The sequence below is a fragment of the Scyliorhinus canicula genome, chromosome 16 (assembly GCF_902713615.1).
Source record: "Scyliorhinus canicula chromosome 16, sScyCan1.1, whole genome shotgun sequence".
Taxonomy (NCBI): Eukaryota; Metazoa; Chordata; class Chondrichthyes; order Carcharhiniformes; family Scyliorhinidae; genus Scyliorhinus; species Scyliorhinus canicula.
The window spans coordinates 18,946,856-18,972,387 of NC_052161.1; the positions used below are offsets into that span (position 1 = coordinate 18,946,856).

The following is a 25,532-nucleotide window of genomic DNA, read 5'->3' on the forward strand; positions in this document are numbered from 1 at the left end:
TCCCACTACCGGAAGTATAATGTGCTGCAGCCGTGTGAGCCTGCCCTCAGTTCTTCTGGTCGCAGGCAGGCTCAGTTGTAAGTCTATTAAAACCACAGTTTACTTCCAATCGTGTCTCGAGTGAATTGATGGTCACATCAGAGGTTTGATGTACCATCAATTACCACAAGACGAGAATGGTGGAACAATCGAGGCTTTAGTGAACAAGATGTTGTGCTTCCTGTAGCTGGAACCAGAATGGCTGCAACGCAGGAGAGCACACACATTTATACGCCGCCTACTGGGCGGAGCCAGCAGGCAGGGATTTACCATCGTACCTCTAATATACGGACAGTGCCGTAATACATATGATATGCCACTAGTGGTGTTCACCATTAGGTTGAAGCACCTTTAATTATCTTACAGCTTAGGCCTTGTGTTCGGAGTGAGGGTGGGTGGGAGCCAGTGTTGAGGGGAGGGTTTTTGGTGACATAGTTTGGGTGGTAAGAGCAAAGGGGAAGCAGGAGTTTGCCAGGGATGAGGGTACAAAGAGTGAGTTGGTCGTGAAAGAATCAAGGGTTATGTTTCGTGTCCAGAAATAATTTAAGTTTCTTCCACACTTTTACTATGTTGTGCTCAGACAGGTAGATTCCATTTCATTTTTTTTGTGCCCCAAGCTGGATTTGTACATTTAGAACATTACGCTTCAGTTCAGTAATGATGATCTAGTGCCATCTAGTTTCTAATGCAGCTTCTCATCATTTTACTAAGTGAAGAGACACAACCTTATGTTATATGTACCAGGAAAATGGTACTCTCATTGATTATCCTGGACTACTTAAATTACTTTAGAAAAGCTCCCAAGTTGATAATGAATCAATCTCAACTGTTTTCCTTTACTGTTTCATTGCCTGCCCCCGCCCCATCTGCACCTCAGTGGAGAATTTCTAGTTGCTGTAATTCAGGCAAAGGCTTTGCAAAAATGATGTTGGCAGCTTTTTTATTTTTTCACACTATGTGGGCACTGTTGTCTGGGATAGCATTTGTTTATCATCCTGAAATTACTCTCGAGCCGCCTTCTTGAACTCCTGCAATTCATGGGGCATAGGTGTCCCCATGGGGCTGTTAGAAAGGGAGCTCCATGATTTTGACCCAGCGACAGTGAAGGAACGGTGACATATTTCCAAGTCAGGATGCGAAGTGACGTGGAGGGGGACCTCCAGGTGGTGGGGTTTCCAGCTATCTGCTGCCCTTGCCCTTCTAGGTGGTAGCGGTCATGAGTTTGGAAGGTGCTGTTGAAGGAGGCTTGGTGAGTTGCTTGCTACGGTTGTTGGTGACTCACTTGTCTCTGACCTGCACTTCCAGTCACAGTATTTATAAGGCTAATCCAGATACGTTTCTGGTCAATGGGAACACCCAGGATGCTGATAGTGGGAGAATTAAGTGGTGGCAATGCCACTACATGTCAAGGGTGGTTAGATTTGTTCTTGTTGAAGATAGTCATCGGCTGGCACTTGTGTGCCACCCATGTTACTTTCCTTTTTTTCAAGTCAAGCCTGAATGTTTTTTTAAATATTTTTATTCAAATTTGTCATTTTATATAATACAGAATAACAAGAATAAACACTTATACATCCTTAAAATAAAGCCTTCACACAGCCTAACCCGTCCCTCCCTTCCCTTTTCTCTCTCTCCCCCCCCCCCCCCCCCCCCCCCCCCCCCCCCCCCACCATTAAGAACTAATAGAACATAGAACATTACAGCGCAGTCCAGGCCCTTCGGCCCTCGATGTTGCGCCGTCCTGTGAAACCCCTCTAAAGTCCCTCTACACTATTCCCTTATCGTCCATATGCCTATCCAATGACCATTTGAATGCGTTTAGTGCTGGTGAGTCCACTACTGTTGCAGGCAGGGCATTCCACGCCATTACTACTCTAATGCTGACAATAAATGTCTGCCACCTCCGATAGAACCCCTTGGTTGCTCCCCTGATGGTGCTTGACTTTCTCAAGGTATTGTCAATCTCCCAGTCACACCGAGGCACTGGTTGGAGACGCCGACCTCCACCCCAGCAGTACACGCCTCCAGGCAATCAGCGAGGCGAAGTCCAGGACATTGGCCCCTGTGCCCGGCTGCAGATCCAGTGAGTCTGACACCCCAAATATGGCCATTAAGGGCCCAGCTCAATCTTCAGAATCACCAACGTGGTGCTAAAGAAGGAGACCCAGAAACCCATGAGCTTGGGACAAGATCAGGATATGTGGGCATAGTTAGCCTGTCCTGCACCCCGACCAAGAAATGACTCATTCTGGATTTGGCCAGGTGCACCCTGAAAACTACATTAAGTTGAATTAAACCAAGTCTCGCCTCTAGCCTCCCTATCTATATGTGCTGTGTGTAATATGATCTTCCCTCTAATCCTCAGGGCAGCACGGTAGCACAGTGGTTAGCACTGTTGCTTCACAGCACCAGAGTCCCAGGTTCGATTCCCGGTTTGGGTCACTGTCTGTGCGGAGTCTGCACGTTCTCCCCATGTCTGCGTGGGTTTCCTCTGGGTGCTCCGGTTTCCTCCCACAAGTCCCGAAAGACGTACCCGTTAAGTGAATTGGACATTCTGAATTCTCCCTCAGTGTATCTGAACAGGCGCTGGGGTGTGGCGACCCGGGGATTTTCACAGTAACTTCATTGCAGTGTTAATGTAAGCCTACTGTGACACTAATAAAGATTATCACTGCTTTCAGGGCCTCCCATAGAGCAGAGGGAGAGACCGACCCATTCCCATTAAACCTCACATACTCATTAATTGCCCTTGATATCCATCCACAGAACTCCATGTCCGCTGATAACCCCACATCCAGCCTCCATGCCAGGTGCTGAACCAAACCCAGCTCCAATCTACAAATCTACAAGATGAGGAGCGTGGTCGGGAAGTTTCCTCACGCCAGGAGGGAGAGACCTTCCCACCAGGAATAAAAAATTTATCCTCGAGTATATTTCATGGATTGGGGAGTAAAACAAAAATTCTTTACCCCCAGGGTGCATAAACCGCCACAGATCTGACCCTCCCCTCCACCTCCTCCATAAACAGCCGCAACACCATTGCCACCCCCAAAGGGACCAACGACATTGGCGCAGGCCAGTCCCGTGTCAGGTTCAAAATGCAATCCCAATCTCCCCTCAGAATTAACTGGTATTGAAGTCTCACATTATATCGTCCCCATTTGGAGTGTTTATATTCACCAGCACCACTAAATTCCCTTCCAGCGTCCCAGTGACTATCATATACCTTCCTCCCAGCTCTGCCACAAACCTCCCTGACAGAAAGTGGACCCTTTTGTTAATTAAGATTGCTGCCACCCCTGCCCCCAGACCCTGCTATCAAAGCCCGAGTGAAATACCTGGCTCACCCAACCTTTCCAGAGCTTAGTCTGATCCCTCACCTGCAGGTGGATCTCGTGCTAAAGCGCCACATCGGCCCTTAATGAGAGAGAAAACTGGATCATTTCACTAGGCCCCCTAGACCACTAACGTTCCAAGTGGCTAATATTATCAGGGGTCTCTCTCATCACCCACCCTACCCCAAATCTCAGGTCAGCTATTTCCACCAGAAGTTCCTAGAACCAAGACCCCACCCAGGATGGCCGCCAGCCCCACTATAAGGTGGGACAAAGAAAAGCTGCAGGTCACCATCAGCTTTCTACCCTCCAACTCAAGAGCCTGAAAACTGCCTCCTATTGACCAATTGTATCATCCCCCTCAGATGCACTCGGCACATTGAAACCTGTCCAAACAGATCTAACAGGCCGCGGCCCCTCCCCACACCTCACCCCCGTTCACTAGCTAAGATTTAACTGCTAGTGAGGTTAACCCCCACCGCCCCCCCCCCCAAACCCAGGGCCCAAATCCAAAGAACAAAGAAAAGAGGCAAAACCTTCCCTGCCGCAAAAGAATAATCAAGATCAAACCCTTTACAATTATCAACACACCATGAGCCATATATTGTCTACATTGTTGCCTTAACCATTACCCCCAATTACATTTGCCCCCCATCAATCCCCAATAACGTATACACTCCAATACAGAACAATAAACCCCAGTTAAGCAAATATATGTACAAGATACGGATACATCCCAAACATTCCCGTCCCATCAACCCCCATTAAAGTCCCATTCAAACCCTTTCAATTAAGTCCAAGTCCTTGTTCCTTGACGAATGCCACCGCCTCCTCCACCATCTTGAAAAAAATTTATCTTTTGAGATATGCGTAAATCTCAGCCTCACCGGGTATACCACACTAAAACGCATTCCACTTTTATACAGCGCCAACTTCACCTTATGAAAGGCCGCACACCTCTTTGCTGGCTCTGCCCAGACATCTTGATAAATTCGGAAGCTGCTTCCTTCCCACATCTTCACACCCCAGTTCTCTTTGGCCCATTTCAGGACGCTCTTCTTCTTCTGGAAGCTACGGAAACAAACCATTGCCACCCGTGGCGGCTCATTTGCCCGGGGCCTCTGCCAGAGCGTCCGGTGGGCCCTATCCAACTCGGGAGGGGACATCGGATCGTCACCATCCCCCACCGACTTTGCAAACATCTGGGCAAAGTACTCGGTTGGCCTCGGGCTCTCCTCCCCCTCCGGCAACCCCACGATCCTGAGGTTCTGTCTCTTCAACCTGTTCTCCAGGTTCTCAGCCTTCACCCTCAGGGCTTTATTCCTCTCCTCTACCATCGACATCTCGGCTTCTAGCGAGGCTGTTTGATCACTATGCCGTGACAAGGTCGCCTCCACTCCTTCAGCATTTCTCTATGCTCTATTACAGCCTCCAAAGTCCTTCCTAGCCTCTCTATTATCGTGTCCAGCGCATCCTCAATAGACTTTTTGAGGGTCTCCATAATCACCCTTCCTTGCCTTTCAAAGTCCTTACCGACTTGTTTTTCAAATGCGATTGCCAAGTCAGCGTTTCTACTGTGAAGGGAGCGGCTACACCAGTCGAGCTTGCCTCGACCATCTTTCCTCCCAGTGAGCTTTGCACTTTCTCTGGCTCAGTCGAAGGACTACCACTCATATTCTTCTTCGCGGCGTTCGACATCCTTTCTTCAAATAATATTAGACGGGTCGGGTTTGTCAACCAATTTCCCTGGGAACGGGGTGAAAAGGACAAAAAAACAAGAACTCTGGTGGGAACAACCTTATGCCTGAATGTTCACCAGGCATTGCTGCATATGGACACAGACTGCTTCGGTATTTGAGGAGTTGTGAATGGTATTGAACAATATGCAATCACCAGCGAACAGCCCCACTTCAGGCATGTGACGGAGTGGTCTATTATAAACCAGCTGAAGTTAGTTCAGTTGGAAACACTACCCGGAGGAACTCCTACAGCAACGATCTGGGGCTGAGATAATTAACCTCCGACATAATTGTCTTCCTTTGGGCTAGGTACCATTCCAACTAGTGGGAGAGCTTTCCAAATTCCCACTGACTTCAGTTTTGCTAAGATTCCCAAGTAATTTATTTGGGGCTTCTGCCAATCTTTTGCTAAGTTGCAGATCAGGAAAAGCCCTATGGAAATTCAGAATGGTATCTACTCAGACCTAATCCATCGCTTTATCGAAAAGCCTATCTCATCCATATCAAATCTCTATTTACTTTTCTCAAAACAGTTTCTCTGGCTGAGGCTCAAATTACAGCATTTTGAATATTTAGTGAGTGTAAGGAAAACAAAGTACAAGCAAACAGCTCATTGGCTGAATTATAAAATAGCATTAGCTAGCATCACCTGCACATTTTTTGCAGGATTCAGTGAACAAAATACTCTTCAGAATAGGAAGGCTCTCTCGAGTGCCCAGGCTGAAAACTGATAGATTGACACATCGAGTATGAATGGTCAACCACTGTTTACCCTCGTCACATTTTGTACAACACTGTCCAATTTATTTTCCATAGTCTGTCATGCCTTTCTCTAGATAAGCAGGCAGTGCTGTGCTACAAAGCCTCTGACAAAGCAACTCTCGGGGATATGAGGAGGGCCAAGTGGGAAAAGGGTAATAAATATCTGGGATGGCATCAGTGAAGCTATTGTTTGCTTTTTCTTAAATGACAAATGTTCATCACATGTGCAGTGATACCATTTGTTTTTATACTTGTACTGTGCAAATTGCTTCAGTCTTGGATTACCTTGAAATCCTACATTTTCCATGCCACATTGCAGGAGCAAGATTAGAATCTCTCAGCACATCACCATTTTAATTGAATGCAATGTTTAAGGCAAAACAAACACCAGGTTTTGTGTCCAATCTGACATTAGATAATACTGTATCGCATCACTGAGTATGCCTAGAAAAGGAAAACAGATACGCAAGTTATTTTGAAAAAAAAAACAATCCGTAACATCCTCAATCTATACTGCTGGCTTTTAATGATTCCACTTTGTATCTTCAAAATGACTTCCTTGGTCATCACGGTGGCGCAGTGGTTAGCACTGCTGCCTCACGGCACCAAGGTCCCAGGTTCGATCCCGGCTCTTGGTCACTGTGTGAAGTTTGCATTCTCCCAGTGTTTGCATGGGTTTCGCCCCCACAACCCAAAGATGCGCAGGCTAGGTGGATTGGCCATGCTAAATTGCCTCTTAATTGGAAAAAATGAATTGTGTATTCTAAATTTTAAAAAAGACTTCCTTGCATATCTTATGTGATTCCCATTATAATTTGGATCAATGTGCATTAGATCTTATCCGATTTAGCTCGCTCAATGGCTCAGCCAGTCTACGGCAAGAAACTGGATTGTGCAGATCAGGAAGAGCCCAGGTCTGAAATTTGGTCTGTGCTGCTTGCTCATCTTTGCCAGTGCAACAGTTGGGCCACTGCTTGGAGACATACCTCACACAAACAAAGAGGTTGTGGTTATTAGAGGTCAATCACCTCAGTCCTGGGACATTGCTGCAGGGGTTCCTCAGGGTTGTGTCCCAGGCCCAACCATCTTCGGCTGCTTCAGCAAAGACCTGCCCTTCATCAAAAGATTATTAGTGGGGATCTTCATTGATGTGGGGATGTTCATTGATGATTGCACTATGTTCAGCATCATTCGTGACGCCTCAGATACTGAAGCAGTCCATGTCCAAATGCAGCAATATTGGCAATATTCAGATTTGGTTTGATAAGCAACAAGTAATCTTCACGCCACACAAGCGCCAGGCAATTACCATCTCTAAAGATATGATCGAACCATCTCTCCAGATGCACATTCAATGACATTACCATCGCTGAATCCCTCACTAACAACTTGCGAGTTACCACTGACCAGAAACTGAACTGAACCAGCCATATAAATGCCGTGACTACAAGAGCAGGTCAGAGGCGGATAATTCTGCAGCAAGTAATCCACCTCCCGACTCCGCAGTGCCTATCCACCATCTACAAGACACAAGCTAGGAGTGCAATGGAATACTCTCGACCTGCCTGGGTGAATGAAGTTTTAACAGCACTCAAGAAGCTCGACACCAAAGAGAAAATGCTGGAAAATCTCAACAGTCCTGGCAGCATCTGTCGGGAGCGAAAAGAGCCAACGTTGAGTCCAGGTGACCCTCTGTCAAAGCTGAGGACACCATCCAGGACAAAGCAGCCTGCTTGACTGGCACCCATATACCACCTTAAACATTCACTCCCTCCACCTGACAATGCACAGTGGCAGTAGTGTATACCATTTACGAGATGCACTGCAACAAATCATCAAGCCTCTTTCAACAGCACTGTCCAAATCTGTGACGTCTATCGCCCAGGACAAGGATTGTAGACACATGGGAGTACCAACACCTGCAAGTTCCACTCCAAACATCATCCTGACTTGGAACTATATCACCGTTCCTTCACTGGATCAAAGTCTTGGAATTCTCTTTCTAATACCACTCTGTGCAATACCTACACTGCGGTGGTTCAAAGCGGCGGCTCACCATCAGCTTCTCAAGAGTAATTAGGGATGGGCAACCAATGCTAGCCTAGCCTGTGATGCACACATCCTGTGAAGGAATAAAAAAATTGTTGTTACAAGTTTACTTCAGAAACCTTCTTGGGGAGAGTTTGCCATTCATGCCAGTGTTTCTGAACATCTATTATTTAAGGCTGTGGTCATATTGCCCGAGGTGACAATGTAAACCAAGGTATGTAACAATGTGACCAGATATCCAGTCTTTTGAATCTAACGTCAAGTGTTTGGAATCGGAGGGTAGATGAGCAAACACATGTCAAGACAGACTTCACAAGAATTGTTAAGCTGCTTTATTTTACAGCAGGTGAACATACAGTATTTCAATCAGTACAACTCATCTTCGTACAATACAGAATAATAAACATGCCGTACTTCCCCATAGAAATGGGGGCCTTTACTTAACAAAATAGCTCCTACCTGCTTGCCTGCATGTATGCTGAATTTCTAAGCCGACTAAAACCTGCCTCGGTTTTTCAAAATTGTTTTTATTCCAGAATTGTGTTCATAACCAAAAAGGAAGCCCTGCCCGATCAGAGACTTCCCAATCGGTGCGAGGTCCTCATCAATTACTGGACACAAACTAAAAAAATAAAACTCAGTTTTACTGCCTTTTTGAAAACCTTACACTTTAACCAATTTTTCTCTCCGTGCCTTTCTGTCTAAACTCGAGTACAGTATACTTTTTGCTTTAAACGCAATCCTTAAGTATAACTGTAGAAAAATGGTCAAAGACCCTGAAGGCAACCACGTTCTACAGTATTATTGCAACACAAATGATTAACAATAGTGTCATTAGGTTGGTCAACAATGTATGAAATTTATTTCGACAAGAATCATAAAATGTAGTACAGATAAAGATAATTTGGTCCCTCTCACCAGCGGCAGCTCAATTGGGCTGGTTTAGCTCACTGAGCTAAATCGCTGGCTTTTAAAGCAGACCAAGCAGCACGGTTCAATTCCCGTACCAGCCTCCCCGGACAGGCGCCGGAATGTGGCGACTAGGGGCTTTTCACAGTAACTTCATTGAAGCCTACTCGTGACAATAAGCGATTTTCATTTCATTTCAACTGAAACTAGCCCAATCTACTCCGTTGCCCTCTACTGTTTTATTTTGCTCTTTTTAAACTATTTATCGAGTTTATTTTCTTAATGTTGTCGTCTCTGCTTTATTGATGTCACAAGAAAATAATCCAGTAAACCACTCTGCATAAAAGGAATTCTAATTCCCGTTTCATTTTTATGTTCTCATTTTTCAAGTAATAACCCTGAGCCCGAGCTCCATTGTTACTGATTTGCCAACAAAGGAAACAGCAAAGTTGATTTTTTTTAAATGAGGTGTTCTTCAGACCTCTCACGGTAACTTTGTCAGAAACCTCGTGGAAATGACAATCTGCGTACTAAAGATAGTTTCTCCGTGGTTTCCAGTTACAGAAGGTCGGAGAACCCCCACAAAATTCTGCCCATATCTATTTATCCTTTAAAACCCCTCTATCGGAAACAGTGAACCTTCTCTGCACCAGTTTTTTTTTAAAAACTCTTCAACTTTACAAGTTTTTTTTCATAACTATAACTTTGAAATTTGGCCAAGAGCTAATTTCCTATTTTGTTGGGTCACTGCTGAGCAAAGCTTCCACTTGTGCTTTAGCTCAAATGCTCTTCACATGGGAGTAAATGGAAAAATGGAGGCAGACGTCAGTGCACACTAAAGCTCTTCTCTTGTGGGTAGATCCTGAAAAGAACAGTCCGTGCCCTATATTTTTAGATGGATTGTTACTGAAAACCAGCTGCTGTCGGAAACTTAGGGTGCAAATTGAGTAACGTACAAACCACCGACAAGTAACTGCTGGACCAGAAAACTGAAAGAAAGCAGCACAAACCTCTTTTATTAACTTTTATTTTATAAAAATGTCAAACAGTTCTCCTCAAACCAGATGTGGGATCTTTGAGATCCATCTCCTGCCAATTGCATTTCAAAACATCAAGATCACAATTAATTGTCAAAAGAATGTTTCAGCGTTTGCCGATATTCTCATTCTTCCCCTTGCCCATCCCCAGAAAGGAAACAACATAAATATGGTCGGCGCAACATCGAGGGCCGAAGGGCCCGTACTGCGCTGTAGTGTTCTATGTTCTATGGACAAAAGGCCCATAGCTGCACAGAAATAATGTCACAACCCTTTTTTGACTATGCAGTAATGATTATGTCCTGAGCAATAACTACGTTTTTGTGTCACATTTCCAAACGTTCTCAAGACTCCTGCCCAGGGCAAAAGCGGCTTTGTTTTTACACAAATGAACTTTAGTGGTTAGTAATCTTCAAAATGCATCACACTGCCCTAAAGTAGTTTTGTGGTACAATCTATACACCCATCTAAAAAAGGGTAAAATAACTATGTTTATATAATCATCCATACAACCAGAAAAGGTGAGAATCTGAAAGAATATACATTATTCCCCTTATTAATAGTTGCAACTTTCGACAGGCGTTAATCAACAGACAAAAGCTAATTCCATGCAGTAGCTTAGACCAGAATGGATGTGAATACGCTGGCAGCAAACTAGGCCAAGCCCAACTCCTTTGGGTCCAAGAACACTGCAACCTTAATTCTTAATGTCTCATCTTAACATTTTAGTATCCATCCATTACTAATTTGCAACATCTTTGGGCTGAATGTTATTTAAAAAATACAATTTTGCAATTTTTATACTATTCCAGCTTATCGCCACTTTGCACCATAAAGGAAACAGCAACCTCCTCAATTAATCGTGTCCCTCACCAAAACAGAACTGAAATACGTGTCTGGTTACATACAGCAGTGCGAAAGGGGTTGACCTGGTAAGGCAAAATCCAATTTTGTTTTCTAAATGGATGGCAGAGTTTGTCCTTGGAGTTGTCAACTTGGTCAAGCTCTACTAGAACATACGCAAGATCACTAACATAACACCCTAAAGATGGAGTTATTCCTTTTTCTGTTTTGTACTTTTAGCTATATTTATTCACTTCATATGACAAATGTTGCTAAAATGTAATTAGTATACATTGGAAACTTATAAGTACAGAACAAGGTGAAACATTCAGCTATCTTCTAACATGCATTCGATGGAATTCCCTCGGTGGTTCACTAAACATACTATGTGCGATAATCAAATGTTCCCGACAATAAGGTTTAAATTCCTAATCTGTGCTGATTCAGCTCTTTGCAGCCTATGTTGCTGGGCGAGGGTTGGGGGGAATAAAACTGGTTGGGTTTTCTGCTATTGGTCTCAATCTGATCACTCCTGTCTCCACTGCAAAGACCATTTATTTGGGCGTATGTAGTTGCTGCTGTCAAGCAAGGGCAGGATAGGCCTAAGCCTGCAAAACCTTATACAGCCCAAGCTCAATAACCAGGCCGGTTTAAGAAATTAGGCCACTTTCTAGGGGTACTCAATAGCCAGTGGAATTCATGACACAGTATCCCAAAGAATCAAAACCTTCAGTAAGCAAAGGGTTAAAAAAAAAACTGGTGCCGGGCAGGGGAATTAATTTATCTCAGGACTTGTTTACCGGTGTTAGCGCAAAAATAGCCCATTGGTTAGCTGAACTTGTGACGACTGCTATGTTGAAAGCAGATACCAATTTAAAATGATGAGAGGGCCATCTCCACAGTCACTTCCACAAAACTAAAAAGGTCTTGAAATAGTTTCAGACTCTTTTTTTAAAAAGAAACAGAACATACCAAAATGCAGACAACACAGTAAATATGGTAAAAAGACAGTGAACTGCTAATAATGTTTTGCATGTTTTTATCCTTGACACATTATTTCCTGTATGGCTTTAATAATGATTGGAGCTCTTTCTTACTTGTGGAAGCACCATATATAATTAAGGCTTCTAGTAATCTAGGTTATTTCACAGTCCTGAGCCTAACAAATCAGTGCAATTGTTTCCAGCTAATGCTCTTCAGCTAGTTAAAACCTCCTGCACGTTCGCTTCATGACATAAAATATATCTGAATTTATATCACTGCTTTAGTGAATGTGTGAACCCGTGTTCTCACCAACGCACACGGCTAAAACAAAACTTATACGACCCAATACCTTTAAGCTGACTGTACCATCATAATACCCTACTGCTAGAAGGAAAACCATTGATCTTTTTGTATCCTGGGTACTGTAATTCAAAACTTATTTCAAAACAAGTCAAAAGCAAAGACACTTGGGATATAAACAAACTAGGAGTCTGAACAAAAACTGCTGGAAATACTCCAGCAGTTAGTCAGCATCTGAAAGAGGAAATACAGTTTAAGTTTCTCTTTTTATTGTGTATTTACAGCACGTATTTTTTTTCCCTCTAACCCCCTTCCTGTGTCAGAAGCAAGTGATGCAATTCTGCCCCCATCCAAGTGCGAGGCAGAAAATCGACTCGAGTCCCGCAATCACTCACTCAAAAATTTGAAACATCAAATAATGCAGCATGTAGTTTTTACATATAACATATTGCATATATTAGAAATGGGACATACACAAAAAATGAACAAAAATGTGTTAAAATACAGTGCAACTAAGTTGTGGAAACTCTTTGGTCTAACACAGAGGTGATGTTTTCCACAAGAATGATTTGGGTAGTTATTTAGTTATATAATGTAGGTGGAGCATTAGCCATTAAGGCTCAACTTTGTTTCTCCCAAGATTCGATCAGCATGAGTTTGTGTCAACCCTGTGAAGAGGGAATAGCTGAGAACTTCAATAAATAGATACACAATAAAATAACATGTACAAAAATGTTAATGTACTACAGTATTTACACATTTCACAGCAACAATGTGGTTTCCGAATCCCAGCCTTTATAAATGATACTGAAGTGCTTTTTTATTCATATTTCCTCAGTATGAGGTGGTCCACCATTCTAGGAGTTACCATTTGTTCTTGACAGGGATTCAAGCTGGAAAGGCAGCACACAGAAATTAACTTCTCTTAGTCATGGTATTCCCAGCATAAAACCTGTGGTTAGAAAGTCTCTCCTTTTAGGAGGGACAGGACAAAATATTGTGCACTGTACGGATTTCATGCCACACAGTAGTAATGGCAAATACACTTAAATTTCAGGTTGACAAGTGTCATCAGAGGAATGAGTTGGACTCCATATTGCTTCGATAAGATAATGCACAGCTCAAAGTGGCTCCACTCGCTAACACCATCGTTTGAAGTATTTTGAAAACCGTCAGTGCTAATGCTGCAGACTTCACAGGTACAAGGTCGATCTGTAATGTCTAGCAACAGATGCACATTCAATAACTTGGGATTTCTTAAGTTCCCCCCCCCCCCAATCGGCAAAATACATTTGTTACCAGACAATGGGAAATCTGAATGTTTGGGGAGGCACCTTGTGATGGATGGTTAGTTAGTTTCGATAGCCATCAAGGTTGGGATTTGAAGTTAAAGGTTAGTAGCCATGCACACTATTCTTACAGCAAGTTGCTCGTCACAAAATAGATATAACTACCGGGAGTACTACCTTACTGCCAAGGTACAATTTATGTCTATTGTAAACATTTGGCCCTTTTGAATTTATATGGCTTGTTTCTTGGTCACTGTGTACTTCAGATTTAATCAAAGTACTTATGCCGAGTGTGTTTTCAGCAACCCTAAAGCAGTCTGTAATCTGAGGTCCGGCACACACAAAGTACAGGTCAAATAATTGTCACTACAATTAATCATTAATAATGCAGGGCAGTGTGGTTAAGCCTGGATCGGCAATTTTGACTCCTCAAGCAGCAAGTTCCCAATGTCAATGTGGCCAGGCTCAGGAACTGTTGGGGGGGGGGGGGGATTAAAGAAAGAGAGAGGAAAGAAAAAGAGAAAGTTGTACATGGGGAAGGAGGAGCATATATCAATCTGGATAATTCTCCTCACAGCTGAGGCCACATCAACCCCCAAATTTGTTATATAGTTCTTGACATAGCTGTTTCATGCAGCACTGCAGAAAGCAGAGGCCAAGTCAGATGCTGTCCCTATTTAGCTACCAATGGGTTGCAGCCATGGGGTGGAAGGATATCTTTATTAAGATATCTGGAATATGACCAATATCAGCCAACTGGAAGAATCAGAGCCTTATATCAGCATTAAGAGATTCCCTAAAGGGAAAGAACATTAGGTAGCATACATTCTATGATTGCAATGTTTTAAGTTATTGCAAATAGCTGATCTTTCAGTAGAAGGTGGTTGATGTTAAAGATAGGTTTGGGTGAAGACCTCTTATAAAGCCAATAGCGTGCGCACAGATTCACTCCTAAGCACAGAACAATCGTACTGTATCAAAAGTACTGAAATGAAGTCTGGAGAATAGCAGATACCAGCCTAAAGGTTTTGCACGGGAAGTCCACAACTTAATCTCATAGAACTCACAGTGTCGGATCGCTTAGGTTTTAGCACAGCAGAATGTTTTAGCAAATGGCTTTCTTTGCATGGCAACAATGCTCCCCAGTGTCCCAAGAACCCAGGATAATTTGGTACCTCATTCATTATTGCTGAATTTGACACTACAATCTCTGGCCTATGACCACAACCTCTCAGGAATAATGTAAAATCTCCTCAACTTAAATAACAAGCATAAATTACATAAGCACGAAAGGTCAGACAAACTTTCGCAGTTTCTAGGGATATCGTAAAATATCAGTGTATTCAACAAGCCAGCAGCAATGATGGCCGTCGCCTTTTAGTGGAATACGTTTTCATGTACCCGCATCAAAAGACACAAGAGAGGCGACGCTGAATGGAATGGTACGTTAGCTCAGACTGCACAGGGCAGGTGAGGGAGTCGGGGAGGAGGGAGGGTATTCAGCCATGTGCCCTTCATTAAAACAGTTAAAAAGAAAACAAATGAGAGAACGCAGCAAGTATTCATTTCTGCTTTTAAATGTCAATTATCCAATTCAAATGGATTGATCAGTCCATGTCAGCAAATCACCATCTGCACCACCTTGCCCAGCAACTTCTATGCTATGGTGAAATTAAGGATGTACTCCAGCAGTTTTTGTCGATTGATGAGAGGTAGAAAAGTGCTGCTCAGTTCCAAGGTGGAGCTCCCGCTTTTCTGCGCTTTGAAAACCTGGAAAGGCAGAGTTGTTCACATTACCTATAAATTGCTTGAAATTCTTTAAGCGCAGCTTGCAGCACCCGTAATATTCCCTTCTCACAATTACATCTGAACACAATCTCATAACACTGTAGCTCGGATAATGTTATTAAAAGCCTACAACACCATCAGCTGTTTTGAAAGCTTAGCGCTTGTCTTATGAGGAACGGTTGAGGACTCTGGGTTTGCACTCGTTGGAGTTTAGAAGGATGAGGTTGGGGGGAGTGGGGAAGGAAGAGATCTTATTGAAACTTACAGGATATTGCGAGGCCTGGATAAAGCGTATGTGGAAAGGGTGTTTCCACTTGTAGGAAAAACTAGAATCAGAGGGCACAGTCTCAGACTAAAGGAACGATCCTTCAAAACAGATGAGGAGGAATTTCTTCAGCCAGAGGGTGATGAATCTGTAGAACTCTTTGTCACAGAAGGCTGTGGAGGCCAAATCAGAGTATCTTTAAGACAGATATAGACAGGTTCTGATTAATAAACAGATCAGGGGTTATGGGGAGAAGGCAGGAGAATTTGGATGAGAAAAATATCAGCCATGATTGAATGGCGAAGCAGATTCGATGGGCCGAGTGACCTAATTCTGCTCCTCTGTCTTGTGGTCTTATTTCCAGGGACCACGGTTTGATAAAAAAAAGATCATGGGCAGATACTGTGTAAACAACAGCGATGACACAACTTTTCTGGCCAGTAAGTAAAGACTGTAACTACTTGAGCACCAAGTCAGTCACTGCCAAAATATGTGCGTGCCTCTGTTGCTGTAAGAACCCCATGTTTATCATAACCTGATTGGTGGTGCACACTGCGGCTGGAAGATCTAAGATCTCTTCTTCACTAACTGATAAATTAAATGGGGTGCAACTTTACAGTTTTTTGCCTGCATTTCATACTCTTAGCAAGTAATAATATACATTAACTTAGTTAAGAAACTAGTCATGCGGCAGTGAAAGTGACCGTGGAAAAGATTGCCTACCCCAAGATCTTTAAGAGTCTTCACCGCACTTTTTGCAAGACAGAAGGTGGCACTCTCACCTGCAGGGCAAAGAAAACATGGTGAACCAGCAGATCTCCTCTGGTGTTACACATGGCAAGTTGGAGGGTACGCAATGTAACAGGAGTGATACACCATACAATGCACAATGTGCTATACAAGCGTTAAGACGGAGTTGTGTTCCTTTAAAGTCCACACATCTAATTGCTGTAAGAAAACACTGGTTGAATATCAGAGTTTAACGTCTATCTGGCGGGAGAAATTTGCAGATGGGATTGCCCTTCTGTACTTTCAGCTTCAGATCAGGGAAAACCATGGAATGGTGCCTCTCCCTCTTTTCTGTCGGATTAGGTGCAACGCCTGAAATGGGTCACACGCTTACAAACCTCTTAATACATATATGCTAGTACGCTTTGGCACATTATACAGTGGAGTGCAGGGTCTGGGGTTAATTAGCAATTCAGCTGTTAGGGACTTTGCGAATTGGGTTGGCTTGCAAATTGGCTGGGCTTTTGTCTCGAATCACGAGATGAGAGTCTTTTGTGCTCTTTTGTCCAAAATAATTTTCACTCTTTTTTTCCACAGGATAATGTGGAATTTTTACCATGGAATCAGAATGTTGTGGGTTTGAGTCCAACTACAGGGTTTGAACAGAAAATCTGGGTCACTGCGTTACATCTGTGCTGAAACAATGTTGCATTTCCAGGTGGGTTATCCTATGGATTAGATGTTAAACCAAAATTTAATTGGTCCTTTAAAAACCGTTGATAGGATTTCTACTTTGACAAGCGAACACAAATCACTGGAAATAATAGGATCTGAAACATTTGGAGAAGTTACCAATAACTATTTACTTCCCAAGATCACAGATGTGGTTTGCACTCACTTTGAAAAAGGATTGAAATTGGAATAACAGTAACATAACAGAACTCACCGAATACTGCGATCTTCATTTCTGTTCTGGATAACAGATACTTGTGAAACTTGCTGATGTATTCCATTTCTGAAAAACAACAGCATTTTTTCAAAACACTGTTAACATAGTCACTGGCCCAAGAAAATAATTTATTACAGAAGATTAGATTGCTTATTTTGGGCCTTCCTCCATTTTGAGCAGCATTTAGTCAACCATCACATACAGATGAATAAACCATTGTTTGGAAAGGGAAGGGATAAAAAGCACAATAACTATTTTTATAGCCTGCATACATTATGGAAAAAAATCTCCCTAATGAATGCAGCTCCATCTTTGTAGCTGGTCTTATTAATGCTGAATTTTGAGAAATGATGTGACGCAGCTGGTTTCCAGACTAAACACTGACTGAGGAAAGTAAAGCTATTGCAACAGTATACTGACCCCATGACTAACAACTTTCCTCACTACTGCGTAAGCATTAAAAGTCAGCTCATAAATATGGCTTTTATGACTAGTCTTTGGAGATTTCTGTTATAATACTTCCAAAACGTAAGAGCGTTCCCAGTTCTTTTCCAAAATCTCCATACATTTCTGAGCACCCTGATAGCCACATCAATGAAAGTCATTCTGCTTCTCTTGATTAATGATCCTTTTAGCAAGTAACCCTAACCCAGTGTAATTGTTTACTTATTCAGTGATCAACGGTATTCAACGAAAATTGAAAGACTCTTACTTCCTGTCAATCACTATTGATCGGAAATGTAATTGAACCAGCCAGGTAAATACTGCGACGACAAGCGCAAGCCAGAAGCTTGGAATTCTGCAGCAAGTAACTCTTTTCGACAACAATCTCTCCCTCAATGCCAGCAAAACTAAAGAGCTGGTCATTGACTGCAGGAAGCAAAGTACTGTACATACCCCTGTCAGCATCAACGGGGCCGAGGTAGAGATGGTTAGCAGTTTCAAATTCCATGGGGTGCACATCTCCAAAAATCTGTCCTGGTCCACCCATGTCGACGCTACCACCAAGAAAGCACAACAGCGCCTATACTTCCTCAGGAAACAAAGGAAATTCGGCATGTCCACATTAACCCGTACCAACTTTTACAGATGCTACATAGAAAGCATCCTGTCGGGCTGCATCACTGCCTGGTATGGCAACTGCTTGGCTCAGGGCCGCAAGAAACTTCAAAGAGTCGTGAATACCGCCCAGTCCATCACACAAACCTGCCTCCAATCCATCGACTCCATCTACACCTCCCGCTGCCTGGGGAAAGCGGGCAGCTTAATCAAAGATCCCTCCCACCCGGCTTACTCACTCTTCCAACTTCTTCCATCGGGCAGGAGATACAGAAGTCTGAGAACACGCACGATCAGACTCAAAAACAGCTTCTTCCCCACTGTTACCAGACTCCGAAATGACCCTCTTATGGACTGACCTCATTAATTCTACACCCTGTATGCTTCATCCGATGCCAGTACTTATGTAGTTACACTGTATATCTTGTGTTGTCCTATTATGTACTTTCTTTTATTCTCTTTTCTTCCCATGTACTTAATGATCTGTTGAGCTGCTCGCAGAAAAATACGTTCACTGTACCTTGGTACACGTGACAATAAACAAATCCAATCCAATCCAGTCCAATCCCACAGACTTTTCACCATTTGCAAGGCAGAAAAGAGCATTATAAACAAATACTCTGAAGATCCCTGGATCAGTGCAGCCCCAGCAATTCTCATGGATCTGGACACCACCTGGATCAAAGCAGCCCACTTGATCGGCATGCCATGCACCACCTTAAACGTCAAACCGGGGCACACAATCTATAAAGTACACCGCGACAAACTGCCAAGGCTTCGTCAACAACACATCTCACACGTCGAACATATACCACCATGAAAGACAAGGGCACATAAGAACACACCGCTTCCCAAGTTCCCTTTCCATGTCTGTCACCACCTGGGACTCCCTATCTAACAGCATTTTGGATGCACAGACACCACATGGACAGCAACTGCTCACCACCACCTTCCCAAGGGCAATTACACATCTTTTGTTTGCCCAGTATCGGAAAATGGGGCACCTTGGCGGTCAAGCAGACTCACAAAGCAGCAAAGCCATTGAAGGTGTTCAGAGAAGAGATTGCCGAGTCATTCTAGATTACCGAGTCATTCTACCTACCATTTTTGCTACAATGCATAACACAATAGCTATCTTGACTCACTCAAGAACAGATACAATCAATTCTGCCATTCTAATACAAGATCACTGCCAAACTTAATTACTTGCAACCCACAGGCAGAGCTCAGTGTCTACCAGCTAACGATCTCAAAATAACCAACTGAATGAAGATCAGAAACAACAAGAATTAAGAATAGTTCAATGCCATATTTGATTGGCACAATGAATAAACTCCAATGATTTTCAACCTTTGAATCCTGATAACAAAGATCTTAATCTAACAATCAAGATGTTATTTTATTTTGCTCGATCATTTTTTTTGTATTTTACTTGGAAGAATTATAGATTGCAAACCTTACCTCACTTTGGTTCTTGGCCGCGATGAAGGTTAAATAAATAAACCTTCGATGAAGAAGAATTAGGGAAGGGAAATAAACGCTGGCCTTAACCGCAACCCTCACAAACTGTGACTGTAACTTATTGAACAGTTTTGATCCCCTTATCCAAGGAAAGATATACAAGCATTGGAGGCAGTCAAGGGAATGTTCACTAGGTTGATCCCGGGTATGGAGGGGTTTTCGTTTGAGGAGACGTCGAGTAGGTTGGCCCTGTATGCATTGGCGTTTTGAAGAATGAGAAGCAATCTTATTGAGGGGGTTATTGACAGAGTAGATGCTGAGAGGATGTTTCCCCCCCCCACCTGTGGGAGAGTCTAGGACAAAAGGGCATAATCTCAGAGTAAGGGTCGCCCATTTAAGACAGAGTAAGGAGGGTAGTGAATCTATGGAATTCTTTACCGCAGAGAGCTGTAGAGGCTAGATATGTTCAAGGCTGAGATAGCCAGATTTTTAATCAGTAAGGGGTTCAAAGGTTATGGGGATAAGGCGAGAAAGTGGAGTTGAGGATTCATATCAGATCAGCCATTGAATGGCAGAGCAGATTCGATGAGGCCAAATGGTCTACTTCTGCTCCTCCACCTTATGCTCTAATACATATTTCAAAAGTCACAAATACAAGTGAGCAGTTGACGTCCTCAGTAAAACCTACCTTCAACTGGAACTCTAAAGTTTTGAATAAAAACAGCAGCTGCAAAGTAAGCTTCCAACAAAGGGCCCAACAGTCTCTGTAGGAAGGTGATGAACTCCTGATGATCCTGAGATTGGCTCACCTAGAACAGTTAAATTTTAGAATATTCTGCAGTTGTATAAACAATATCTTAATGCGCTAATTGATCTTGCGTGGTACTGCTCACAGGCAATGTTTTGAATTGATCTTCAACATTTCATAGTACACACCGAGTACCACAGCTTCCCACTCACACTGCCCCCGAAAATGGTAGCATGAATAGAAAATCAATCTAGATGATTAGCAGGGACCAATTTAATGCATTTAGCATGGATCAATCAGATGGGAGACTTAAGCAATGTGGTTCGGAGAGACCAAAGAGCTGCACTAAACTTTGATCAACAAATGTTACACAGGTAAAGAAGTAAAAAAAATTTCTTTAATATCTCCAGCACAATGACACAACTAAGGAAGTATTCTGCAGCAGCAATCATGAGTATGTGGGAGTGTGTAAACACCTCTGAACTTTTTTTGAGCACCAAACTAGGACCTAGAATTAAATTGTTGAAATTTTAAATTTCTAACAAATTGATTTTGTAATACTACACCTTTAGATAACGGTCTCGCTGCTCTTCCCCATAATCACTGTCATCTTCTTCATCACTTCTCCACGATAGACCATCTGGATATTTATTAGCCCATGTCTCCTCTGTAGGACTGGGGCTCAAATCCTCCTGATCATTTAATAAATAAAGATCTGGTTATGATTTGAAAAACACATGTGCCATGTATAGTTGATTGCACTGCATTATAACCATGACACAGACAGTTGGATGTGAAGTACATATCCACCTGTATAAGGAGAAAACTGTCTCTATTTCTCCATCTCTATCAATTGCTCTATATACAATATATATATATGATCCGTGTGCGCATGTGTTTGTGGCCGTATTGTGTGTGTGCATTGCAACAGAATGAATTACAAGATACCCTTTAGGGTGTCATAAATATGAATGGCAAAACACAGGAAGATAAAACATTGAAAAAGTTTGTGACACTACAAGGCGACCGACACAGCAAAGTGGGAATTAACCTTCTGAGCTGTTTGCTTTAGTTGTGGAGTTTACTCAGCAACATTTTAAGGAAGTGAGTTCTATTCTAATCAATTCTGGATAAACTGATGGGTTCCATTTGAAAACCATAGCCAAAATCTTTAAGAGACTTGCCTAAAGAACTAAAGTTATGTACAAGGTCACGGAAACCAAGAGCACGGAATCGTCACTGTTTTCTTTTGTGGCTCAACCTGCTTTCTGTAAACTCAACCTCATTGTTTCCCAGCAAATTACCACTGGTATAGAGAAAAAAACAAATGGTGGGTGCAGCATTATACACCACTTTTTTCCTTTTCAGCCGTGGCTGAATTCACAAATGATTGGGTTTTATGCATGTGTGTTTAAAAGTCCAATAGATTGTTTGCTCACCTCTGCCACCATCAGGATGCCGTACTGAATAAACTTTCCGACAGCATCATGACAAACCTGGTACACTGCCTGACAGGGCTAGAAATGGAATTGATCAGATAAATTTGCATATAAATCACTATGACATTGCTACCAAAATCTACGCATCTTACAAAAATGATATGCCTGCACACCTCTTTCCAATTATTCATAACTGATCACAATTCTCCCCATTAAGCCATAATTATTGGAATGTCCGTAGTTATTGATTACACTGTAAAGCTTGTGCATCTCAGTTTTGCACTTACCAACGCTACTGCCACTTCATTGGAAAGGAGGTGGCACAGACTGGCAGCTGTGCGAATAAGTCTTTCTTGGCTGACCGTTAGCTCTATTTGGCCTGGTTCTGTAATCCTCTCCTTCAGAATAGCACAGAGGGAACAGGCTGAAACACAGTGAAAGTAAGAATGACAACTGACCACAAACAGAACTGTGGGACTGCCAAGTTACATGGAAGAATTATTCAGCTCTAAGAAAGCATGTACCAAAAGACACCTCTTAGACTGCCTTGGAAATGTTCTACATTTATGAAACAGAGTAAAGCACATATCACTTTTTTAAAAAACTTAATTTTCCTTTGCCAGATTTACTTTTTCTTCACATCAAATAAGCTTACCTAATATGAAACATTCATGAAGTGAACCTACTGAAACTTTGTGCGAAAAGGGCGGGTGCGAATCTTATCAATGCTGCATTGATAAGTAAAAATGGCAAATGCCTAAGCGTAAGTTTATTAGGAACCAAGTTCCAAGAGTCTAGTGAAGAAAAACTATTTCCTTTCCACTTCTCCTGAATAAATACTGGCCAGACGTGATGTGGAATATCAAGCTCAGTTTTGGAAGGATAACTCCCCCGACAGCCTCCTCTGCCGTTCAATTCAATCATGGTTGATCTTCGACCTCAATTTCACCTTCCTGCACTGCATCATATCCTTTCATTCCCTTAATACCCCAAAAATCTATCAATCGCTGGTTTGAATTTATTTCACAACTCAACACCCACAGCCCCCGAGTTTCAAGGATCCAGGGCTTTTTGGCCTCGGAGTGCATTTCATCACGATGATACCTGCAATGAAGGGACCGAGCTACAATGCGAACTTGGGGAAACCCAGCTTGCATTCTCTACAGCTATAGAGAAGTTAATCAAATCTTATGGCATAGGAAGCCATTCGGCCAACCCTTCTTTTGCCATGTTTTGAAAGAGGTATCCAATTAGTCACACTCCTTCGGTCTTTCCATATAGCCCCGTCAACCCTTACTGAAGGGGTGAATTGATTGTGATGTTCAAAATAATGAAGGGAATTGGCATGATAGTTAATGCTCTTCAGCGTCAATGCTGTAATGGAGGAGCGTATGGACTGGCAGAATTAAACTTCACCCCAATAACACTCCACCAAATTCAAAAACGCTCATATTTCAAACACACACACACAAGACTCCCCTAGATTCTTCAAGAACATCATTTGTTTGGTAGCTTGTACAAGGCTTGAACATTTTGATTATCAAAATAGCTTCGCTGGAAAATTAAGTTGAAGCAATCAGTGGGCAAGAGAAGAGGCTGACACCTTGACACTTAGCACTTACCAAGTATAGCTTCTGTGAGAAAAACCTGGAAAATGCCATTGCTGTAGAAATTCAGCTCGAACAGGGCTGGAATTGTCGTGGTTGGAGCAATAAAGAACTCACTGTTGCGCCGGGAGCTTCTGACATTGACGCAGTCACCCAGCAAGTGCAGCGCATGCATAACAACATCTTCCGAATTTCCAGAGAAACCCAGGTCAAAATCCCGAGCCAGTACCACCTCCTTCATAGAGAAGAAATCTTCTACCAACTTAGATAAATGGACACCCTGAATAAAAGTAGCAATTCAGGAAAAGTAAATCACCCAATTAAGTCAAACCCTTGCAAATCAGATACAATCACATTTACTATTATGGTTACTGATTTGAGGAATTACAAGAACTATGAGCAAAGTATGTTGCTTATACCGCTGAGTATGGTTATATATAATGCTGATACACAGTAAGAAGTCTTACAACACCAGGTTAAAGTCCAACATGTTTGTTTCAAACACTAGCTTTCGGAGCACTGCTCCGTCCTCGGGTCTTACTGTGCTCACCCCAGTCCAACGCCAGCATCTCCACATCATAATGCTGATAGTTATTATGTCAAAGACCATCACTATTTGGAGCTCGTGATCCTTACTAGGTCAGGCAAGAAGTGCACACAGTTTATTCGGGGAGAGCATTCAACTCGGATCAAAATCATACAATGAAATTGGGAAGGGACAGCATGTATCATTCCTGATTTTGATGATTTTGCCTCTTTAATGGGGGAGCAATGTAACAGTACATAGGAATGTTGGAAATTGGCACAAGACATTGCCCTGGGGGGACGATTCATTGAATGGTAGTCACTATTTTGTTTCGCTGAAACAGGTTCAACTTGTGTACGGACAGAAAACTTCACAGGTTCAATGTCACTTAGAATCACTGAGTCATAAACGAACAGAAAGGCGTTCAGCACAGAATGGACTTGCTGCTCGGCCCATTACGCTTGTGGAATAAAATTTCGTCCAACCTCACACTGCTTGGACAATGTTGGTACTTTTTTTTTATGTTGGTACTTTAAAGAAAAAAATGAAAACTAGATTATGCATTTCTCTTCCAGGTATCTAATGCCAGATTTTTCTATTGTAGGATTAATTATAATGTGTGGCTAGATCGTGATAAGGAATGCCAGTAGAGGCTGCAAAACGGTATGCATAAAGCACCGTACAATCACTTTACTGGGTGCACGAATACAGTATGCAAACAGCATGGAATTTTATAACTGGGAACGTATATTAGAATGACCTGATTCACTTCGACTTACTTCCAAATATCAATTTTAAGTAAATATATCCCTTCATTGCGTTTGCATTTTTATTTTCTGAAGTGTTAATGTATGGAAAACAACTAGATTCCATGTATGGACAAGTCTTTTGTGTGGCCTTTTAATTTTCTTTCGTGCAGCTGCAGTATTCTGCATTGCAAGCTGTTTGCGGCAGGAAGGGAATTTGGAAGATGTGCACACATTTGTTGTAAATTGTTGCCAGCTCCAGCTTATGCGCCCATATGCAATGCTCCAAGCACGGGGAGGATAAAGATTTAGGCAAGTAATTTAAAAGCAACATGTGATCAATCATTTTAGATTCATTGCCCCACAGACTTTCTCTGCAGCTGCGTACCGAACCTATGCTTAATATGCCTTGTAACTTTGCCCATGGCATCACATGCCAGCCTCGATACATGGCTCGCAAATGAAAAGCTCTCACCTTCCTGTGCCTGTAAAGCAACAAACAGGCAACAATGTGAGTGGACATCACAGCAGAGCATCTACTGGCAGCTGGAAATTATAAATCAAATGGAGATACATAAATACAATGACACAAGACAATTTGGAGATGATTCATACACTATTCAGCAAAGACATGATTGATGATGTCTAACTTTTCCCAAAGTGTTTGCTTTCATTTTCTTTCTAAAAAAAAACCTGAGTAATAACCAAAGGATTTGCTGATGGTAATGGGCGACACGGCAGCACATTGGTTAGCACTGGTGCTTCACAGCACCAGGGATCCGGGTTCAATTCCGGCTTGGGTCACTGTCTGTGCGGAGTCTGCACATGGGTTTCCTCCAGGTGCTCCGGTTTCCTCCCACAAAGTCCCGAAACACGCGCTTGTTAGGTGAATTGGACATTCTGAATTCTCCCCCAGTGTACCCGAACAG

At 42.6% G+C, this 25,532-nt stretch overlaps 1 protein-coding gene across 5 annotated transcripts in view; it reads right to left on the reverse strand.

Annotated features, from left to right (window-relative positions):
* Positions 1-8,241: 8,241 nt before the first annotated feature.
* gpam (glycerol-3-phosphate acyltransferase, mitochondrial) overlaps positions 8,242-25,532 on the reverse strand; it is an 80,870-nt gene continuing 63,579 nt past the window's right edge. For all 5 annotated transcript variants that reach the window (XM_038822166.1, XM_038822165.1, XM_038822164.1 and 2 more), the window contains exons 14-22: positions 25,079-25,149; positions 23,347-23,611; positions 22,012-22,148; positions 21,725-21,802; positions 20,852-20,977; positions 20,226-20,346; positions 17,015-17,083; positions 16,063-16,121; positions 8,242-15,056 (exon numbers count right to left, since the gene is read on the reverse strand). In XM_038822166.1, the coding sequence (XP_038678094.1) occupies positions 14,943-15,056; positions 16,063-16,121; positions 17,015-17,083; positions 20,226-20,346; positions 20,852-20,977; positions 21,725-21,802; positions 22,012-22,148; positions 23,347-23,611; positions 25,079-25,149 (1,040 nt within the window). In that variant the 3' untranslated portion in view covers positions 8,242-14,942. The remainder of the gene's footprint in view (positions 15,057-16,062; positions 16,122-17,014; positions 17,084-20,225; positions 20,347-20,851; positions 20,978-21,724; positions 21,803-22,011; positions 22,149-23,346; positions 23,612-25,078; positions 25,150-25,532) is intronic.